Source organism: Diceros bicornis, chromosome 9 (assembly GCF_020826845.1).
Source record: "Diceros bicornis minor isolate mBicDic1 chromosome 9, mDicBic1.mat.cur, whole genome shotgun sequence".
In the NCBI taxonomy this organism is placed as follows: Eukaryota; Metazoa; Chordata; class Mammalia; order Perissodactyla; family Rhinocerotidae; genus Diceros; species Diceros bicornis.
Genome location: NC_080748.1, coordinates 75,917,163 through 75,936,855, shown reverse-complemented (window position 1 = coordinate 75,936,855; position 19,693 = coordinate 75,917,163). Strand labels below are relative to the sequence as shown.

Genomic DNA, 19,693 nt, shown 5'->3' with positions numbered 1-19,693 from the left:
TACTACCAATAGGTGCCAAAAAGTATCTTAGACTTGATTATGACAGAGGGTGCTCTACAGTTTCTTCATGATTACCTTAGGCAAAGGCACAGCAAAGGAGATGGTAAAGACAGTAGGTGGCAGATTTGATTTCAGCCATTTACAACAAAATATGTACTGCTTAGTGGATTCCAAGTGGAGGGGGGCTTTCTTTAAATATCCTAAACCAAGATAGTTATACACATTTATTCCTAAATCAAGATAGTTATACATATTTATTCCTAATCCCAAGCTGGCTATACATATTTATTCATTTATTTTTAGTAATTATCAATGGTCACCAATGTGGGAGGTGGGTTAGCTATTCCTGTAACCTCACTATGAGGTTATAGCAAAAATAAGTCTCAAAGTAAACTCTGCCACTGTCGACTGAGGAAAAATCACTACAATTTAAACAACAGATATTTATTTGGACAATTATAATTGCAATTCGAGAGACATAGATTCAGGCAGAAACCCAAAATGTGCTCCAAGGAAGACAAAGAGGCAAGGGTTTATAAAGGCAAAAAGAGATGTTACACAAGTTGTTTTGCAAAATTTGTGACTGGTGCTGGCAACCACTCTTACTTCTTGGCTATATGTGATTGGTTGCTAAGGCCACCTCTAAGGCAAAAAGTTCTTATCTATGGGAGTAAGCATACTTCTTGAAAGAAGGTCAAGATGACAACAGTGATGCACAGTTCAAAAGTTACATTTCATCTGGGTAGAGACGTGGTGTGTGTGTATAAGCCCCATTTCGTTAATGGTCTCCCACCTCTATTTTAGAAACCTTGATATACGTCACTCCATTTTGTTATCACTGTCTACACCACACATACAAACATTTATTAACAGACATAAAAAGAACCTTAAACTGCTGGATAAGCTCAGGGAAGTCTCAACTTTCTGCACTTTATAATGCTCCAACAGCCTGCATGAAAGGTTCACCTGAGACAAATGCATCAATATTCCGATTTGGCTAACGATATTGTCAGACTCAAGCTATCAAGAATCCCCCAGACCAGTGGCTGAACACAGGACTACTTCATTTAAGGATCAAGCTGAGGTGCTGTCCTTAAAGGTAAAGAATGAAAAGCCAACTAGATTATTATACTCTGTAAATTCAGGGGCTGAGAATTTCTACAAAATAATAGCCAAAACATGTATCTTGAATACCACTGATTTCATCAATGAGAGCCCATTTCTAACACCTATAATGCTAATGAGGAAGACCACCAGTGTTTATAGGGAGAAAGATGACTGAACCACTTGTAGTATTCCCCCACTCTAGAATGTGGCCTCTTGAATAAATGCTAGCTAATGACTCCTGGAATGTTCCTAATCAGGACAGCTCACTACCTCTAGATTGGAACTCAATGCATGTGTGCTAAAATGTACACACACATGCACCCCAAGGCATACTGTCTATGCTGAAGTTTTTAAATTAAACTAAATTTTAAATTAAACAGATTTCATAACAGGGAGTTTATCATAGCTAATTCATTTGGACCTGTGCCATCCAATAAGGTAACCAGTGAGCACTTCAAACGTGGCTAACCAAACTGAGATGTCCCAGAAGTGTGACTTATACACTGCAGTTAGAAGGCTTGGTACAAAAAAAAAAAGGACTGTAAAGAATCTAATTGATAGATTTTATATTGATTATATGTAGAAATAACATTTTAGATATTGAGTAAAATTATTAAAATTAATTTCACCTGTTTTCTTTTCTAACATGGCTATTAAATTTAAAATTTAAAATTACATGTACCCTGCAATTGTGTCTCACATTATATTTCTATTGGACTGCACTGATATAGACTCTTTCTTTCTCCCAACCTCCAGATTCTTGAGTAGTTTTGTGTAGTTCAGCAGACGATTTAGAAGACATCTCAGCTATTTCATTCTCAAATAATCATTCAATTTGAACCATCTCTTCTTAACCAAAACTCTTCTTTTGCCTTCTTTGAAGCCTTCATTATCACTAAATCACGTTTTATCTCCAATCACCACTTCTAGTCCCTTTATCTCTCTTATTACAAGGCTGAAACATTATCATATATCAGGATTTTAACTGGAATTCCCTTGTCCCAAAATTTACAATACACATAATTGCCTTCAATCAAAATGAATCATATAAATATTAATAAATTTAAAAAATCAATAGTCTAATCAAAATCTCTCAACTGCCAAGTCTTTAAGAAAGAATGTTGTGTTAGTTAATCTCCTAAAAAACAAAGGAAACACATTGTAAATTTATTTACTTTTTGGTATAGATACAAATACAAAATTAAAGACTCAGGTTGTAGCCCACAATAAAAAAGGGAACAAAAATTGAGCACCTATAAAACCTATGACTTCAGAGGAATAAATAATTATACAGCATTAATAAAATTTAATTTGTCCACTGAACATAGTGTGGAGACAAGAAAGTAAAACCACTATAATTTAGCTGTTGAGAGTATTTTTTAAATACTTACTTTTTCATTAGAATCATATCTTGCTGAACAGAGACTACGGGACACCACTAAGCATTGTCTTGAATAGTATGGAACATCCTACAAAACACAAAGTGAAATACATTACAGATACATGCACAGGCTTTAAAAATATTTTTTCAGGGTAATTCTTCCAGTATGCCTCTAGCTGAAGTGTTTTATCACTCAATATATGTAATTCTAAGCAACATGCCTAACTATAGAAGGTAAATCATAACTACAGACACATTCCCCTAGCACACAAGAGAAACCAGAGGCATCGAAACAATCTCCAGAAAAGTATAACGATAGGAGTCAATGGGTCAGGTAAAATTTGAAGTAAAGTCTTTCTGATCATGCAGACTGATATGGCAGGATCAGAATGTCATATACCACACAGAATTTCACACAACATAAAACAAGAGTCTTGGCTTTCAGGAACCTTCGATTTTAACAGTGACCAGAAAATAATAAAATATCATTTTTTATTTGCTGATGTCCTGAACATGATTTCTTATTTTACTTTTTCCGGTACAAAAGTAGTTTGACAGATAAAAATAAAAAGGTAATACTAATAATCAAGTTGACTTCTAATTCATTATTATAAATGATATTACAAATGTTTGTGAAGAAAGTATATCTCAAGGCTTTGAAACATTAAGAATAATGACTAATAAAAATTATAGCCAAGGTTTAAGAACAATTTACACAGTAGTTACAGATAAAGCTAGACTGAAAAAAAGCTGGGGGGGGCAGGGGGGCAACAGGTACTACCTCTTAGAACTTTCTAAGAGGATAACAACCCAAATAAGGAGCAAAATGTTTTTAAGGCAACATCTTAAAATGAACTCAAAGATTTATACAATTATTTTTTTAAAGTATCAAGCCTCAAATTACAAAATGTAACCTTTATACAAAAGTGAAGGTAACAGATACGAAAGATACACTTCACAAAACAAAGCCTTTACACTACCAAGTAAAAGAGCAGTGAGGAACAATGAACTGAGAATGCGAAGAAAATTAACTTTATTACTGTGTCCCTTTTAAGGCTAAAACTCTCTCTCATATTCCTTCAAGCATCCCTATAAGTTCAAGAGTATTAGCCCCAATTTTAGAAATGAGAAAAATGAGTCTCAAGAATTTTAATTTTTCAGAAGTCACAGGGCTAGGCTATAAGGGTTACAAGATTTAGGCATGATCTGTTCAAAGCATTCTGAAATTTTTTATTTTGAGATAATAAAAATAGTGGCACTTCCCACATTAACACCAATGTCTATGCAAAGATATGATTTGGGGTGAAAAAACAGTTTACCAAGAGGGTCTCACCACTCCCTATGTGTTCAAACAAAAATTCAGTCTTCCACTGCCTTCAGCAGAATAGCTATAATTTAGCACATTTACTCTTACATCAAACTTAATAGGATAAAGATAATACTCCTTCCCCTAAATGTCATGTCTTGTGTTTATAGCGTCAGCCAAGGCAGAAAACAAATTCTAAGAATAAAGAAAAGCAAAAGCTACCTGGGAATTTCTCACATTTATCCTGCTGCAAGGTAGCACTAGGATATCTATACGAGAAAGTAAATAGCATAACAGGTTCCTATCAATTTTATAAAATGGAACAACAAAATAGTTTACATTTTTACAAATTCTCCCTAATACTGTAAGGCACACAATGGTCTGTTCCAGGAATATGTCAACATATCCTTTTACAAAAGGCAAAATCATACATGAGTCTTTAATCACTAACAAATAAAGGGTATAACTGATCTCTGATGGCAAAAACCAAATGGGCGACTTCCAGAGACAAAACCCAACCTGAGATGGACCTTTTAGGTATTCTAATTAGCTTCGGAGAGTGAGAATAAACAGTGATGTTTATGTCTGGGGAAGGGAACACTCTGAAAAGCAGCATACCACCTAGGAGAGGAAATCAAGGGACCTGAGTTCTAATCCTAACTCAGCCTGACACTCTTTCCATGACTTGAGCAAACCACTTGAACCCTTCTGCTCTCTAAGGAATGAAAGCTTAGATGACTGTTCTCTAAGGTCCCTTACTAACCTAAACCACTATTACTCAAAAAACAAGAGCTTAGAACAGGGGTATCTAACATGTGCAAGCCTCTGACTATTCCTGAAGTTAAATTATGCAGTTAATCCAAACTGAACATGTGGACCAAGAAGATGGTGACTTGGATCACACTGTGGAACCACTCCGAGAGTCACAAACAAACAAACACACAGAGCTACTTGGTGGAAATAGTGATAATTTAATAGATTTTAATAAATACGAGTTATGCATTTAATAAATATGAGTTATGCATTAAGTTTCTAGGATACCTTTGGGAATAAAAACTATCTCATTAGATGGGCTCATGAAGAATCGCCTAAGCTAAATTTGGCCCACCTGGAGAGAGAGTTTCTACCCCAGAACAATTTAGAAATTTCTAAGTGGCCAAGCTCTGAGAAAGGTTTAGATTGGCTGATTCAATGTCAACTATATTTACTTTCGGGAAACTACCCATAACATAAAACTAGAATAAAAACCATCCATACCACACAGTTCTTAAAACTAAATCAACTCTATTACAAGTCACACCTGGCCAAAATGTAGGAGAGGATACAGCACTATACCTAATCCATCAAACTGGTTTTTTGGAATCTTTTTATTACTATTTAAAAATAATTGGTTCTGAAGATCTAACAGACTATATATTTTTTTATTTTTTTTTATGTGAGGAAGATCAGCCCTGACCTAACATCTGCCACTCCTCCTCTTTTTTTTTTGCTAAGGAAGACTGGCCCTGGGCTAACATCCATGCCCATCTTCCTCCACTTTATATGGGACACCGACACAGCATGGCTTGCCAAGCGGTGCGTCGGTGCGTGCCCGGGATTCGAACTGGCGAACCCCAGGCCACCGCAGCAGAGCATGCACACCTAACCTCTTGCACCACCGGGCCGGCCCCCCTAACAGACTATATTTTACCACCATTATCAAAAAAGAAAGCATATAGCTTGTACACGTGTGAATTTCTGATAATGTGGACTACACTTTTAAAAAACATGGATGTTCCTGGTTAGTCAAGTAACTAGAAGTAGAAATTGTACAAGCAGACAGAACTATAATAGCAGAACAACTATTAATGAGAAATAAGGGTTTGGGCGAGTCTGAACTGATTTGCAGTCAGCCCCACAAAGGCTCTCTGTTCCTGCCTACTCCTGGCAGACCTTCAAGAAAAGTTCCAAGTCATAAAGAATGTGGGTCAAAAATCAGGCAATTTTGTAGAGCTACAACATAAATTTTTTTTTAATGCAGGTAACAAGTTTGTAGAAATCTGCTAATTTGGACCTCTACACACAATTTTAACATTTATTGTTTTCGTTAAGCAAACTGGCTACAATAACAAATTGGCTACAAGCCCAGTCCAAAATTCTTTTAAGATACATCCTAGCAACAGGAGTTCTAGGAAAAACTTTAATCAATTCCATTTATAAAGACTATTTAGCCTATCACAGCCAAAAAGAGAAAGGTCTGCATGTGCAAAATGACTTCCCAATAACATATTACCATTGGTTCTCTTCTTCAAGAATAAAGATTTCCTACATTTTCCACACTTAGAAAGGAAATGCCTGCTAACAGTGTGGCACATGGGAAGTAGCATGACCTTCAGAGTCACAAGACCTGGGTCAACTCTTTGCTGCACTGCTTCATAGCTATGCAACATATAGCAAATCATTTCTCTGGATCCTAGCTTCCATCTATAAAATGTAGGTGATGACACTTCCCCTGCTTTCCTAGAGAGTTGTTACAAGGATCAAATGAGCCTTTATAAACTGTAAAGCAATGAGGAAATGTAAGATATTACCCAAAAACTAAATCTAATTATGCAGCTGTCCCCTTCTTTCTCAAAATTATACCAGACCACTTGGCAGTTGCTATTAGAGTAATAACATAGTAATTAAGAGCTCTGGTCTAGACTCAGATTCGGACTTGGGTTTGAATGTTGGCTCTGACATTTCTTAAATATATAGGAAATTTCCTCACATGTAAACTGGACATAATAACAGTACTTACCTAGGACAAAAGGCTGCTATGAGGATTAAATCAGAGTGTGTAAAACGCCCAGCATGGTTTTGCATGTGTTATACTAAGCACACAATAACTATCAACCAAAAAAGGGGGAAATGGTATAGCTCTTAGACAAAATGGATGCATGCCTTCTAGCCATTGCAAACAGAGAACTGAATATCCTGTTCTAAGCTCAGAGAGCACCCACTTTCACATTCTAGATGTGACCTCATATGGCAGCCCAAACTGGTAAATCCAGTAGGGATTATTTTAAAGAACAATTTAAACACTAATTCTACACAAAACAAAACTACTGTTATTCTTAACATATCCACAGCGGCACTCAGGTGAATAATACTAAAACAGTTCTGTTGACAGAGTAATTCGTCATCAGGATGCATTCTGCTTCAAAGAAGAAACTACGCTCAAAACCGTGGGTTAACAGAGCATAAGATGATCTTATCAAGGTAAAAAGTCAACATTAGTTAGTGCTTCATCTTTAAAATTTCTAGGCAAAGGTCCTCTCTTCCATGTTTCATGACACGGAGCTTGGAAGCATCTGCCGAGGAATTATTTCAGCATTTTAACAGACACAGAGTGACCTTCTGAGGGAACGCCCTCTAAAAACACTACCGTAAGTCAGGCTTTTTCACTTAAGCACAGCTTTTCTTTCAAACAGACATTGACTATTTAGGCTCTAGCTAGAGCACCAGGAAACTACACTTCAACTCTAAAACTTCATCATCCCACCACAGCTCCCCGACCAGGCCATTCCTCCCATCCCACCTGTAGCAGATGTTGTTGGTGCCCATTCAGAGCCTCTTCACCAGGCAGCGCAGCGTTCCCAGCTTGTGTACTGACTACTCATGGCACGTACCTGCTCCCTAGACTGGCCCATCCGCCTCAACCCACAGAAGCTCTCCATCAAGCCAGGTAGCGAGCCCCTCCCAGCCCAAAGTGGGAGCCCATGTGGCTCAAAAGGTGGGCCCCCTCACCTCAACGTGGGACCATTTTGGTAGTGCAATCTGAGCTTTAGAGCTGGCTGTCCAAAATGGCAGCACTAGCCACATGTGGCTACTGAGCACTTGAAATGTGCCAGTCCAAATTCCAATGTGCTCCAAGGGTAAAATACACACCAGATCTGAAGACTAAATACAAAAAAAAAATCTCATTAATTTTTTATATTTACATGTCAAAACAATACTTTTAATATGTTGGATTAACTAAAATATATTAATATTAATTTCACCTTTTTTCACTTTTTTAATGTGCTAGTAAATTTTAAATTACATTTGCAGCTCGCATTATACTTCTGTGTTGGACACGGCTGATCTGCAGCAGTGCTTCTCAAACTCGACTGTGCATCAGCATCACCTGGAGGGCTTCTTAAAACAGACTGATGGGCTCCACCTCCTCTGTTGCTAACTTGTTCCTAACTGGGTTGCCTGGAAAATTTGCATTTCTAACAAGTTCCCAAGTAATGCTGCTGCTGCTGGCTGCGGTCCCCACTCTGAGAACCACTGCTCCAGAGCTCCCCTGTGGGATGAGACTGAAGCTAGTCTGCAGCTGGGGCCCCTTCCTTGCTTAGCTTTTTTCCCCTGCTCTGTCCTGCTTTCTTCACTCTTCTCTTGACCACCGCCTGCACAAAATCTCTTTTCAGGCTCTGCTAGGAAACCTAACCATCCCACCTCCACAGAGCTGTTTTTACACAACTATAACTTTCAAAAAGTGCCAGATTAATAACAACCAATGAGATGGGAAATACTGCATTTTTTTGCAACGTAAAAAGAGTAACTGTCTTGACATGTTTGGCCGTTCCATTAACCTACAGCCACCAGCACACAAAGAAATATAAAGCTGCTTTCCGTGTGGTGGGAACTGGCCTTTTTCCCCCGGGAACTGGCCTTTCTCCCACGGAGATAGTTGCAATCTGTAAGAATTTCAAAGTCCTTGGGCGTTACGGCCTGGGGCAGACTGGCCATCTGTGCCAGCCTGGGATGATAACCAGGAAAAACAAGGCACGTACACAACTGCCGGACCAGGGGGCTCAGTGCACGTATGCCACTGATAGCCATTTGTGCATGGGAACACTAAATGCTTGCTCTGTAAACTCTGTAACCGCTTATATAAACTGCTGGAAACCGAGGCCTGGTGCGAGTTCCACCTGTGGAAGGGACGCCTTGCCCAGGACGTGTCAATTGAAGGGACTCTCCCAGCAATGGGGCGTGGATGTTGTGAGTAACCGATCTGAGGCGTTCTCTTTTCAGTCAACCTGATGTTTCTCTTTCCGGTTGATTTGTGTCATTTCCCTTCAGTCGATGTGGATGTTTTCCCTTTCCAGTCAATCTGATGTTTTTCCCTCTCATTATATGACCTATTCGAATCTGCTGCTATCTCAGCTGATGTTGATGTTTTCCCTCTCCGGTTGAGCTGGTGTTTTTCCCTCTTATTATTTGACCTATTCAGATCTGTTTGTGGACTATCGCCTTTACTATCCTCTATATAATAAAATATACCTTCAGTCCATTTGTTTGGAGTGGAAAGTTTCTTTTACATCTCCGATAGAATCCCTGAACCTCTCATAACAGTAACAAAGAAGTTATTTATTGGATTACTAGTTGCCCTTATATAATGTATTCTATGCATTCAATTCCAGGACAAGGCTTGTTTGTCCTGATGAACGAATGCTCCTTACTATAAGACAGGGACAGCTCTATGGCCTACCACTTCCCTCTTTTCCATGACTGTTAGGAAGCTCAAACTAGTTTTTGTGCCTAAGACATATAAATTTGCCATTTCTCCTTTTTACTAAGTTCGTTAATACAGTATAACAAAGGTGTTGACGTCAGATCTGAGTTTGAGTCCTGAATCTACCACTTAATTGTCGTGTGACCTTGGGCAAGTTACAGTTGTAAAAATGAGAATCATGTGAAGGTGGTTTGACGATTAAATGTAAACACAGCTTTCCTCTGCCTTTGCCATTTTCAGTAACCCCAGAATCATCTATCAACCTGAGAATGTGGTTTCTGACTACTTTTCCTTTACCACATTCATTACAAACAAGAAATAAGATCAACCACTGCTCTGTGTTTTGTAAATTCAATCACATTTTTTTGTGTGTGTGTGAGGAAGATCAGCCCTGTGCTAACATCTGCCAATTCTCCTCTTTTTTGCTGAGGAAGACTGGCCCTGGGCTAACATCCGTGCCCAACTTCCTCCACTTTGTATGGGACACCACCACAGCATGGCTTGCCAAGCAGTGCGTTGGTGCGTGCCCGGGATCCAAACCGACGAATCCCGGGGCCGCGGCAGTGGAGCGTGTGCACTTAACCGCTTGCGCCACCGGGCCAGCCCCTCAATCAAATTATTTTAATGTAACAATTGTCTTGATCTTCCCTCCCAAGCTTCAGCCTTCCCTATCACAAAGACCTTACCACACTCAGTGGCTTAGATCAACCAATTAAGAGTCATTCTTTTTTTTAAATTGAGGCATAATTCACATACCATAAAACTCATTCTTTTAAAGTATACGACTCAGTGGTTTTCAGTATATTCACAAGGTTGTGCAACCATCACCATTATCTGATTCCAGAACATTTTTTCATCACTCCAAAAAGAAACCTCTTAGTTGTTAGCAGTCTCTCCCATTTCCCCCTTCTCCCCAGCCCCTGGCAACCGCTAATCTACTTTCTGTCTCTATGGATCTGCCTATGCCGGACATTTCATATAAATGGAATCATACAATATGTGGCCTTTTTTATCTACCTTTTCAAAGGTCCTTGATTCCTCTCTTTCCTTATATCTCCCTTCTAACTCAACAACAAGTACCATTGGTCCTAGTTCCAAAACATATCCTAAGTCTCACCAGTTCTTACCAACTCCAGCACTACCACCACCCTTATCTCCAGCCCGAACTTCTCAACTAGCCTCCCGATTCGTCTCCCTGCTTCCCACCCAAGCCCCCACTAGGACATTCGCCACACAGCAGTCAGAGTGGTCTTTCCAAAACATAAATCCAATTTGCTTAAAACCCGCCAATGGACTCTCATTAATAGGATAAATTCCAAATACAAGCCCCTACAAGACTGTCCTGCCCATCTCATCACCTAGCATTCCCCCCTCATTCACTTCACTCCAACCACACTGGCCACATCCATCCCTTGATTATACCAAATACAATCTCACCTCAGAGCTTTTACCTTGGCCTTCCCTTGGAATGCCAGTCCCCCAGATCATCACATGGTGGGCTGGGTCAGTTTTCTGTTTGAATGCCATATGCTCAGAAATGTCTCCCCTGTTTCCCTTAGGTAACCCCTCACCCCAACACCATCACCACTCTATCCCATTACCGTTTTTTTTTTTCCTTTCAGAGCACTTACCACTCTTTGAACTTATCTATTTATGTGAATACTGTCAGTCTCCTCTACTCAAATAAAACCATGAGGGCAGAAGCATTCACTATTATATCCCCAGCACTAAACAATATCTGGCACATAGTAGGTGTTGTGGGTTGCATGGTGGCCCCAAAATGATGTGGCATGTCCTGGAACTTGTGAATGTGACCTTTTTTAAAAAGGGTCTTGAGATAAGATCATACTGGATCCTGTCACGGCCCTAAATCCAATGACATGTGTCCTTATAAAAGAAAGAAAAGGAGAGGACACACACGGAAAAGGAAGAGAAGGCCATGTGAGGTCAGAGGCAGAGAATGGAGTGATAGAGCCACAAGCCAAGGAATTCCTGGAGCCACCGGAAGCCCAAAGAGACAAGGAAGGATTCTTCACTAGAGCTTTCAGAAGGAGCATGGCCTTGCTGACATCTTGATTTCAGACTTCTAGCCTCCACAACTGTGAGAGAATAAACTTGTGTTGTTTTAAGCAACCAGGTGTGTCCTATGGATGCTGTATTAGTTTTCCTGACTGAAATTATGTCTATATCTTCCCACATTTTTGAAATTCACTTTTATTTTGATCTTATTATATTGAGCCCATCACAGTTTATGATCTTTTTTAAATGAAAAAGTCAATAGGCATTTAAAATAAACTAACGTTTTAATCATATAATACCCTCATTTTTCAAAAAAATATCTATTTGCTTCAACTATTGGAGAGAATCTTCAAAACAAAACAATGTTTTTGCATATGACACTTTACCAGACTGCTGAAATTATTCTTTTTAAAGACCAAAGACCTTACTGAATTCTCCCTTCAATCTTTATTTTTATTCCTTGACCTGTCTACACCACGGACACAGTGAGGGAACATGTTTTCGTTTCTTCTGGTCTCCTCAGTGCATACCACAGAGCCAGGCACTTAGTAGATGCCCCACAAACACTTTTTGAATGGATAGATAACTCTCTAGATAAAGGAATGAATGAATGAATGAATGACATATTGGCTCCTCTCAAACCATTCCTCTGAATCCTATTGTCTCTTCTTCTTTCTTCTAAATCCTAACTTAGGGTAATAAGATTGAGTATTTATTCAATTAAATATTAACACTTACCCACTATATCCTTCAGAGTTCACATAGTATAACTTTTACATCAGATCGCTGACCCAAAAACCAGCCATTTTCCCTTTCTTCCCACAAATTCAATATGACTCTTATAGTCATCTAACACCAGATACCTAAAATGAAAAACTATGTTTCTATCCCAAAAAAATAAAATTTCTCTTCCCAAATTTCCTTTTTCATCCCTGTTCTCCCATTTACTCACATTTTTTTAAAATTGGAATCGTTTACACAACTCCTTTTCCTTCACTCTCTTGATCAAAAATGCCCATCGTCTTTTCCCTTGATTTAGAAAAGAGTTTCACCAATCACTCCTCTGCTCTGAACCTCTTAAGAATAGAATAAAATCCAAAAAGTAGATGTATAAATACACGAATGTCCATAAGTATTTTATTATGGCAGAAACTAGTTTCTGTAATAATCTTAGGAGATTTTTCTCCCAAATGACTGTCAGAAATCTATCAGCATGTTGCCAAGATTTACCTCTGGGCAATTCTAAAGCATTCAGATATGCTTAAACATTATTTTCCATGGCTAGAAACAAAAATTATGGATTTTAAGGTACATAGAGCTGAAGCAGTCAAGCTTCATGAATGCTTCATATAATGAGACCATCACTCAAATGATGGACACTTTATACTTGAAAAAGCAAGCCTTTGGAATCATACCATCAAGGTGCAAATTCCACCCCAGCCAATTGGGTCCTTAAGCAAGTTACTTAACTGCTCTGAGCTTTGTTTCCTCTTTTGCAAACTTGGGATTGTTTACCTAGTTGCTACATGGATAAGAGATAATATATGAAAACCATATAAAGCATATAAAAGTTCAAAAACTATAGCAATTACCTTAAACCCAACATCCTGGAGCCACTGAAAAATGTAGATAGAAGAAAAAAAACTAGGTATTTAAACAGAATGTGCTTAAAAAGCTGACACAAAATAAATAAGTAAAGACTAAAAGGTGAACTCTACATATATCCTAAAAGCAAACAACTTCTGTTAACTGGCTAAAAGAATGATTAGAATTCTCTAGACTAGAGTCGAGAGTGAGTAGTCTGCTTTCCACCAAACAAATGGTTTGCAGGGGTGGAGAGAGAATTGGGAGGAATAAAATCTTCCAAAGGTTCTGCTTCAAACATAGGCTCAGTGGAGCACATTTCAAGTTCACGGAAGAGAAGCTATGCAGCAGCTCAAGTTCCCCTAAAGCAATAGCGAACTTCAGAGACTCTTCCCAGCTCCAGGAGGAATTCTTTACCGACACAAACATCTCTACTCCAGTCAGTGTGGTCACACATTGAGCACCTATTGTGTCAAACAATGTGCTAAGAACACAGAAATAGCCAAGATGCAGTCTCTGCCAATACATTAAAAGAAAGAAACCAGGTAGGAAAAATCAAAGCTTATATATTGTATAGTAAGTGTATAACAAGTGTACAGCAGTAAGTACAGTAACTTCCCTCTCTTTTAGCTCCACCAATCTAAAATACGTCAGTATAATCCCTTCCACTTCCTACATGAATTGCTTCCCATTGCTACACGATAAAGGACAAACCTAATAGCATGGTCTACAAGGCCCAACATGGTCTGACTCTTACCTACCTCCCCAGCACCATCTAGTCTCTGTACCAGAGCCTCAGAAGGCTTTTCTCAGCTCTTCTATCTTGTCATTCCTTCTGGCCACAGGACTTTTGCATGTGCTGTTCTCTCACACATAATACTCATCTCCTCTCTCTTTGCCTAGAAAAGGCACTTTGTCCTTCAAAATTTATTTCAATTTTCACTTCCAAAGGAAAATACTTCCTTACTTTAGGCAGTATAGTATGATTAAGAGCACAGGTTCTGGAGTTCTAAATCCTAGCTCTGCCACTTACTAGTTCTGTAGTTTTAAGCAAGTCACATAACACTTTGTGCCTCAATTTCTTCATCTTTATATGGGGATTATACGGCTGCTGTGAAGACTGAATAAATTAATTCAAGTAAGGCACCATAACAGTATCTAGGACAGAAAGCTCAAAATTTTGACTTCATCAGATCTATTTTATTTTCTTATAGCACCAAGACCTCTCCCCTAATAGCATTTTACACTTATTTGTCTCTCCCTAATAGACTAAAATTTCTAAGAAAGCAGAAACTATATTCCTTCCCTAGAGGAAGTATTCAATAAACATTTGTTGGGGAAAAAAACAGCTGAAGGAAGAAGCTGAGTCCCAATGAAGTGACTTGTCTAACATCATACAAAACTTCACCTGTGTGACTCCAAAGCCCGTGCCTTCCCACTGCACCATGCTGCCTCCTATGTAAATGCCTAAGAGTCTTGCAATGCAATTGATGTGGCCAACAAGGACCAAAGGATTAAAGAACAGTAAAGATTACAAAACAATAAATTGTGTGGTAACACTATGTTGTTTGAGAGTGGGCATTCTGAAGTTGACACTAAGCTAACACAGGTGCAGGCTCACTTCCATTTCCACCATCAGCTCCAGCTCTCACATGGCTCACCCGGCTTCAGTTCCCTCCTCTTTAAAAAAGTAGGATGGGCCAGATCATCTCTAAAGTATTCTTCCAATTCTAAAGTTCAACGACAATAAATCAAGCTATATGCCAATTTTTAAAAGACTTTTTTTAAAAAAAAAAGGAAGTTTAACAAGCAGACTGAACCAGATGACAGGTGGTTTTCAGGGAGACCTCCATTTTAAAGAATTTGTCCAAGTAACTTAATAAACCCTATTAATAAAGTAAGTTAGTCTTCGCTGAGAAATTATAAGACTCTATGTTGAAGAGAAAAAGTGTTAACAGCCACACACAAACACTCCAACATATGAATCAAGGCTGCCACCATGAAACTCTAGGACATACAAAACAGTGGCAAAATGTGTTTAGAACAGTACAAAAATCAGGCTAACCACTGCACAGAAAAGAAAAATAAATTCACAGGATGCATATACAGAATTCTGTCATGTAATACAATTAAAATAAGCTTTCAATTCAAACGTAAAAGGTAGTAGCAATCCCAACAACGTATGATACTTTAAAAGTTGAGATAAACTCACAACTCTAACTCTACTTCAGCAGCAATTCAGCGCCCCTTCAAAGCAGGAAAGAGGCAAGAGATAATGGAAACTGTAAGAACCCTTAAACATACATCCTGGAAAGCTCAAGACGAAACCCAAACCGTAAGGCACAAGAACGGGTGCATGGAAAATGCAGGTACATTATTGCCAGGTGGCTGTCAGCCGCTCCCGAGAGAGAAGGACACACAGGCCCGCCGGCTTCCTGGGCCCTCCTCCCCACCATGATCCTCGGAGCACCAGCCGCAGCGCGGGAGGCCTGCGCTGCCCGGCTCCAGCGCGAAGCCCGGAGGGAGAGGGAGTGAGCGGCGCGGATTGCCGCACAACCCGGGTCGCGGTGTCGCCCGGAAACCTCCAGGGCGCTCTCCGCGGCACTGGCCACCACCAGGCGGTGCAGAGCTGGGAGCTCACTGAAGCCCAGGTCCGCAGCGGAGCCCCGTCCTCCTCACCTTCAGGGTCCACAGCGCAGCGCTCCGCATCAGTGGCTGCGGCGACCGACGCCCACGCCGTCCGGCCGCGACCAGCACTGCTGTCCCCACCCAGAGTCCCGCCATTGTCGCCCCTGCAAACCGATGCCCAACTGACCTCTGACCCCGTCGAAGGAGGCGGAGAAGGGGCGCGCCAGCGCTTCGGCCAATCACGAGCCAGGAATCCGCGGCCCCGCCCCCTACCGCGCGGGAGGGGAGGGAGCGGGATTGGCCGAAACATGGGAGTCCCGAGCCCACCGGCTGAGCAGGCGCGCGCTGAGACCCGGAGGAAAGCAGGCGGGCAGACGGCGCGACCCGTCTGGAGCCAGAGAGGCGTTGCGTGCAAAGTCCGACCGCGGAGTGAGCGAGGCAGTCGGTCTGCACCTGCTTGGGGTAAACATCGCACTATACCAGCGTCCACTTAGCAGCCAACACAATGTCAGGACACGAAACGTCAGAGTCACCTCTGCCCCAAGACCACCCCTTAGCCCAAGACCACCCTGCAGTTCCCAGTGTCCTAAGTTCCAGACATGTGCCCAGACTATGTCCCTGTATGTTTGAAGGCATAAATTGCAAAGCAGCAAAACAAGGTAAGGTTTTGGACAAGCGTGATAACACAGAAAACGCTCTAGGTCTAGAAATCAGAGATCCGAGCTCAAGTCCTACCTCTGCCATGCAGTATCTTCGTGTCCGGGGAATTAGCCATAACCAGAGTCAGTTTCTGTTGCTTGCAGGCACCCTTATTAGTACAATTACTAAGGGCCAGAACCGGTATTAGATGTCTCAAATTCTGTCTCATTTAATCTTTACAAGAACCCTAATGGCCATACATTGATCCTATTTTGAGAAACATTATTCCCATATAGAGAAAGTAAATTTATATAGGGTCACTCAGCTAGTAAATGGTGAAACTATTGTTTGAACCCAGGTCTGGCTGTCTTTAAGGACTGGGCTTTTGTCTTGTTATGTTATTTTATGGAAATTTTTTAACATACACAAAAGAGAGAAACAGGAGTATGATCACCCAGACATCCATCACACAGCTTCACCAAATCAACATTTTGTCAATCTTGTTTTACCTGTTCCCCTTTTTTATTTTTTGTTGGTGTATTTAAAGCAAATCTCAGGGCCGGCCCCGTGGCCTAGAGGTTAAGTGCACGCGCTCTGCTGCTGGTGGCCCGGGGTTCACATCCTGGGCGCGCACCGACGCACCGCTTCTCCGGCCATGCTGAGGCCGCGTCCCACATACAGCAACTAGAAGGATGTGCAGCTATGACATACAACTATCTACTGGGGCTTTGGGGGAAAATAAATAAATAAATAAAATAAAATTTAAAGCAAATCTCAGACATCAGGTCATCTCACCTATAAATAAGCCAGTATTAGGGGCTCTGCTCTTAACTATTTTGCTAGTCCTACAGAATCACCTTGAGAGTTACAAAGTAAGGAATGACCTAGAGTATGTTACAGCATGGCAAATGCCAAAAGAGATACAAACAAAATGTTGGGGACATCAGAGAGCTGATATTTGATGGAATTTTAAAATGTAAGTAGGAACTTTCATGATGGACAAAATAAAAAGGAATATCAGTTTCACAAATTTATCACTTGTGTATCTCAGGCTGAAATCACTTCCTACCCAGGAAACCTGCTGTTCTTTTTTCTGTCTTGCTTTTTTTTTTTTTCTTTCTCCCATTTTTACCCTTTGGGTTGGTTCTCCTTAGATCCTGTCTGTTTTGTCTTATTGAAGTTCTTTTCATGAAAGGCACTTGTGGCAAAAACTACTTGTTCCATAATATCTATTCTTCACTCATTCTTTTAGTAAGAGAGCTCCTGAGTTTTAGCTGAGTACATGGCTACCCAACTAAAGCCTGCACTATTCAGTCACCCTTACAAGAGGTGTGGCCATGTGACTAAGCGCTGGCTTACAGAATGTAAGGATTGTGCCCTTAAAAAGTCATGGCATGGGCCAACCCTGGTGGCCTAGTGGTTAAGTTCAGCACGCTCCACTTCGGTGGCCCGGGGCCCAGACCTACACCACTCGTCAGTGGCCATACTGTGGTGGCAGCTCACATACAAAATAGAGGAAGATTGGCCACAGATGTTAGCTCAGGGCAACTCTTCCTCAGCAAAAAAGAGGAAGATTGGCAACAGATGTTAGCTCAGCGTCAATCTTCCTCAGCAAAAAAAAAAAAGTCAGGGCATGCCCTCCATTTCCTCTTCTCTACTTCCTGCAAGAAGACATGCTGGTGGGTGCTGGAGCAGCCATCTTAACCCACAAGATAGGAGCCCCATGTTGAAGACAGCAGAGCAATAAGATAGGAAGAACCCAGGTCCCTGACACCGTAGAGCCATCTTATCAGCCTTCTACTGCTTAATGCACGGAATGTTATGTAACAGAGAAATAAACTTTTATCTTGTTTAAATTATTATTATTTCTGCCTTTACTCTAGCAACCAAAACTGTATCCTAACCAACTAATAATTTAGTATCCAGAAGTAGGGTGTTGACATAATGGAACCTGAAATATGTGGTGATAATGATGACAACCCCAAAATAGCAAATCAGAAGCTGAAAGCTGATGACCCTTGTTATGCCATGGTACCTCTTTGGTAAAATGGTCACTTTCAAAATCTTGGACAATACTGCTGTCACTATTGCTGATATAACCTGTAATTCTAATACAGTCATGTGTCACTTAACAACGGGGTTACCTTCTGAGAAATGTGTCATTAGGTGATGTCCTCCTTGTGCGAACATCATAGAGTGCACTTAACACAAACCTAGATGTAGCCTACTACACACCTGGGCTATGCCATATAGGTGTGGTATACCTATTGCTCCTAAGCTACAAACCTGTGCAGCATGTTACTGTACTGAATACTGCAGGCAATCGTAAAACAATGGCATTTGTGTATCTAAACATATGTAAATATAGAAAAGATACAGTAAAAATATGGTACAAAAGATAAAAAATGGTACACCTGTATAGGGCACTTACCATGAATGGAGCTTGGAGGACTGGAAGTTCCTCTGGGTGAGTCAGTGAGTGAGTGGTGAGCGAATGTGAGGGCCTAGGACATTTCTGTACACTACTGTAGACTTTATAAACACTTACGCTACACTAAATTTATTAAAAACAATTTTTCTTTCTTCAATAATAAACTAACAGCTTACTGTAACTTTTTTTTTACTTTATAGACTTTTTAATTTTTTTAACTTTTTGATTCTTTTGTAATAACACTTAGCTTAAAACAAACACATTCTACAACTGTACAAAAATATTTTCTTTCTTTATATTCTTATTCTATAAGCTTTTTTCTATTAAATTTTTTTTTTTTTACTTTTTAAACTTTTTGTTAAAAACTAAGACACAAACACACACATTAGCCTAGGCCTACACAGCATCAGGATCATCAATATCACTGTCTTCCACTTCCACATCTTGTCCCACTGGAAGGTCTTCAGGGACAATAATACGATGGAACTGTCATCTCCTATGATAACAATGCCTTCTTCTGGAACACCTCCTGAAGGACCTACCTGAGACTCTTTTTGAGGAGGTGTCATTCTTTTTGGAAATATGTCCCTGGTGGTTTGTTTGGTGTGTTTCTTTTTTTCATCATAGATTTGCTTGTAAGCAAATAATGCACCATGAACATTCCTCTCTATTAATGAAAACCTTTTGGTGATAGGGTCCATGTTTTCAAACTTTTTAAGGAGTTTGTTGAGGTCTGCAAAAGCTTCTGCTAAACCTTTGGCTGTGAATTTTCTTGGGGGTTCTTCTTTTTCTTCTCCTGCAGTTTCCTCTTCTGGTGCCTTTCTTCAGCCACGTGTTCCTGTTCCAATAACTTCTCATTAGTCAATTTCTCAGGAACCACCTCTAGGAGCTCCTCAATGTCATCCTCATCCACACCCAGGTTAAAGTTGTTTGCCATCTCAACCACAGCCTTGTTGATTTTTGCAACTTCGTCACCCTTGGCAAATCCTTTGAAGTCATGGACGAACCTCTTGAATGTCTTCTTCCAGATGCACTTCTTCATACGCTCCTTGGTGACATCACCCCAAACCCAACCAA

The 19,693-nt window shown here is 40.2% G+C and overlaps 1 protein-coding gene across 2 annotated transcripts in view; it reads right to left on the bottom strand.

Annotated features, from left to right (window-relative positions):
* Positions 1 to 15,706, bottom strand: part of PCCA (propionyl-CoA carboxylase subunit alpha) — a 415,707-nt gene extending 400,001 nt beyond the window's left edge. For both annotated transcript variants that reach the window (XM_058548431.1, XM_058548432.1), the window contains exons 1-2: positions 15,598 to 15,706; positions 2,499 to 2,576 (exon numbers count right to left, since the gene is read on the bottom strand). In XM_058548431.1, coding sequence (XP_058404414.1) covers positions 2,499 to 2,576; positions 15,598 to 15,702 — 183 coding nt within the window. In that variant the 5' untranslated portion in view covers positions 15,703 to 15,706. The remainder of the gene's footprint in view (positions 1 to 2,498; positions 2,577 to 15,597) is intronic.
* Positions 15,707 to 19,693: the final 3,987 nt, after the last annotated feature.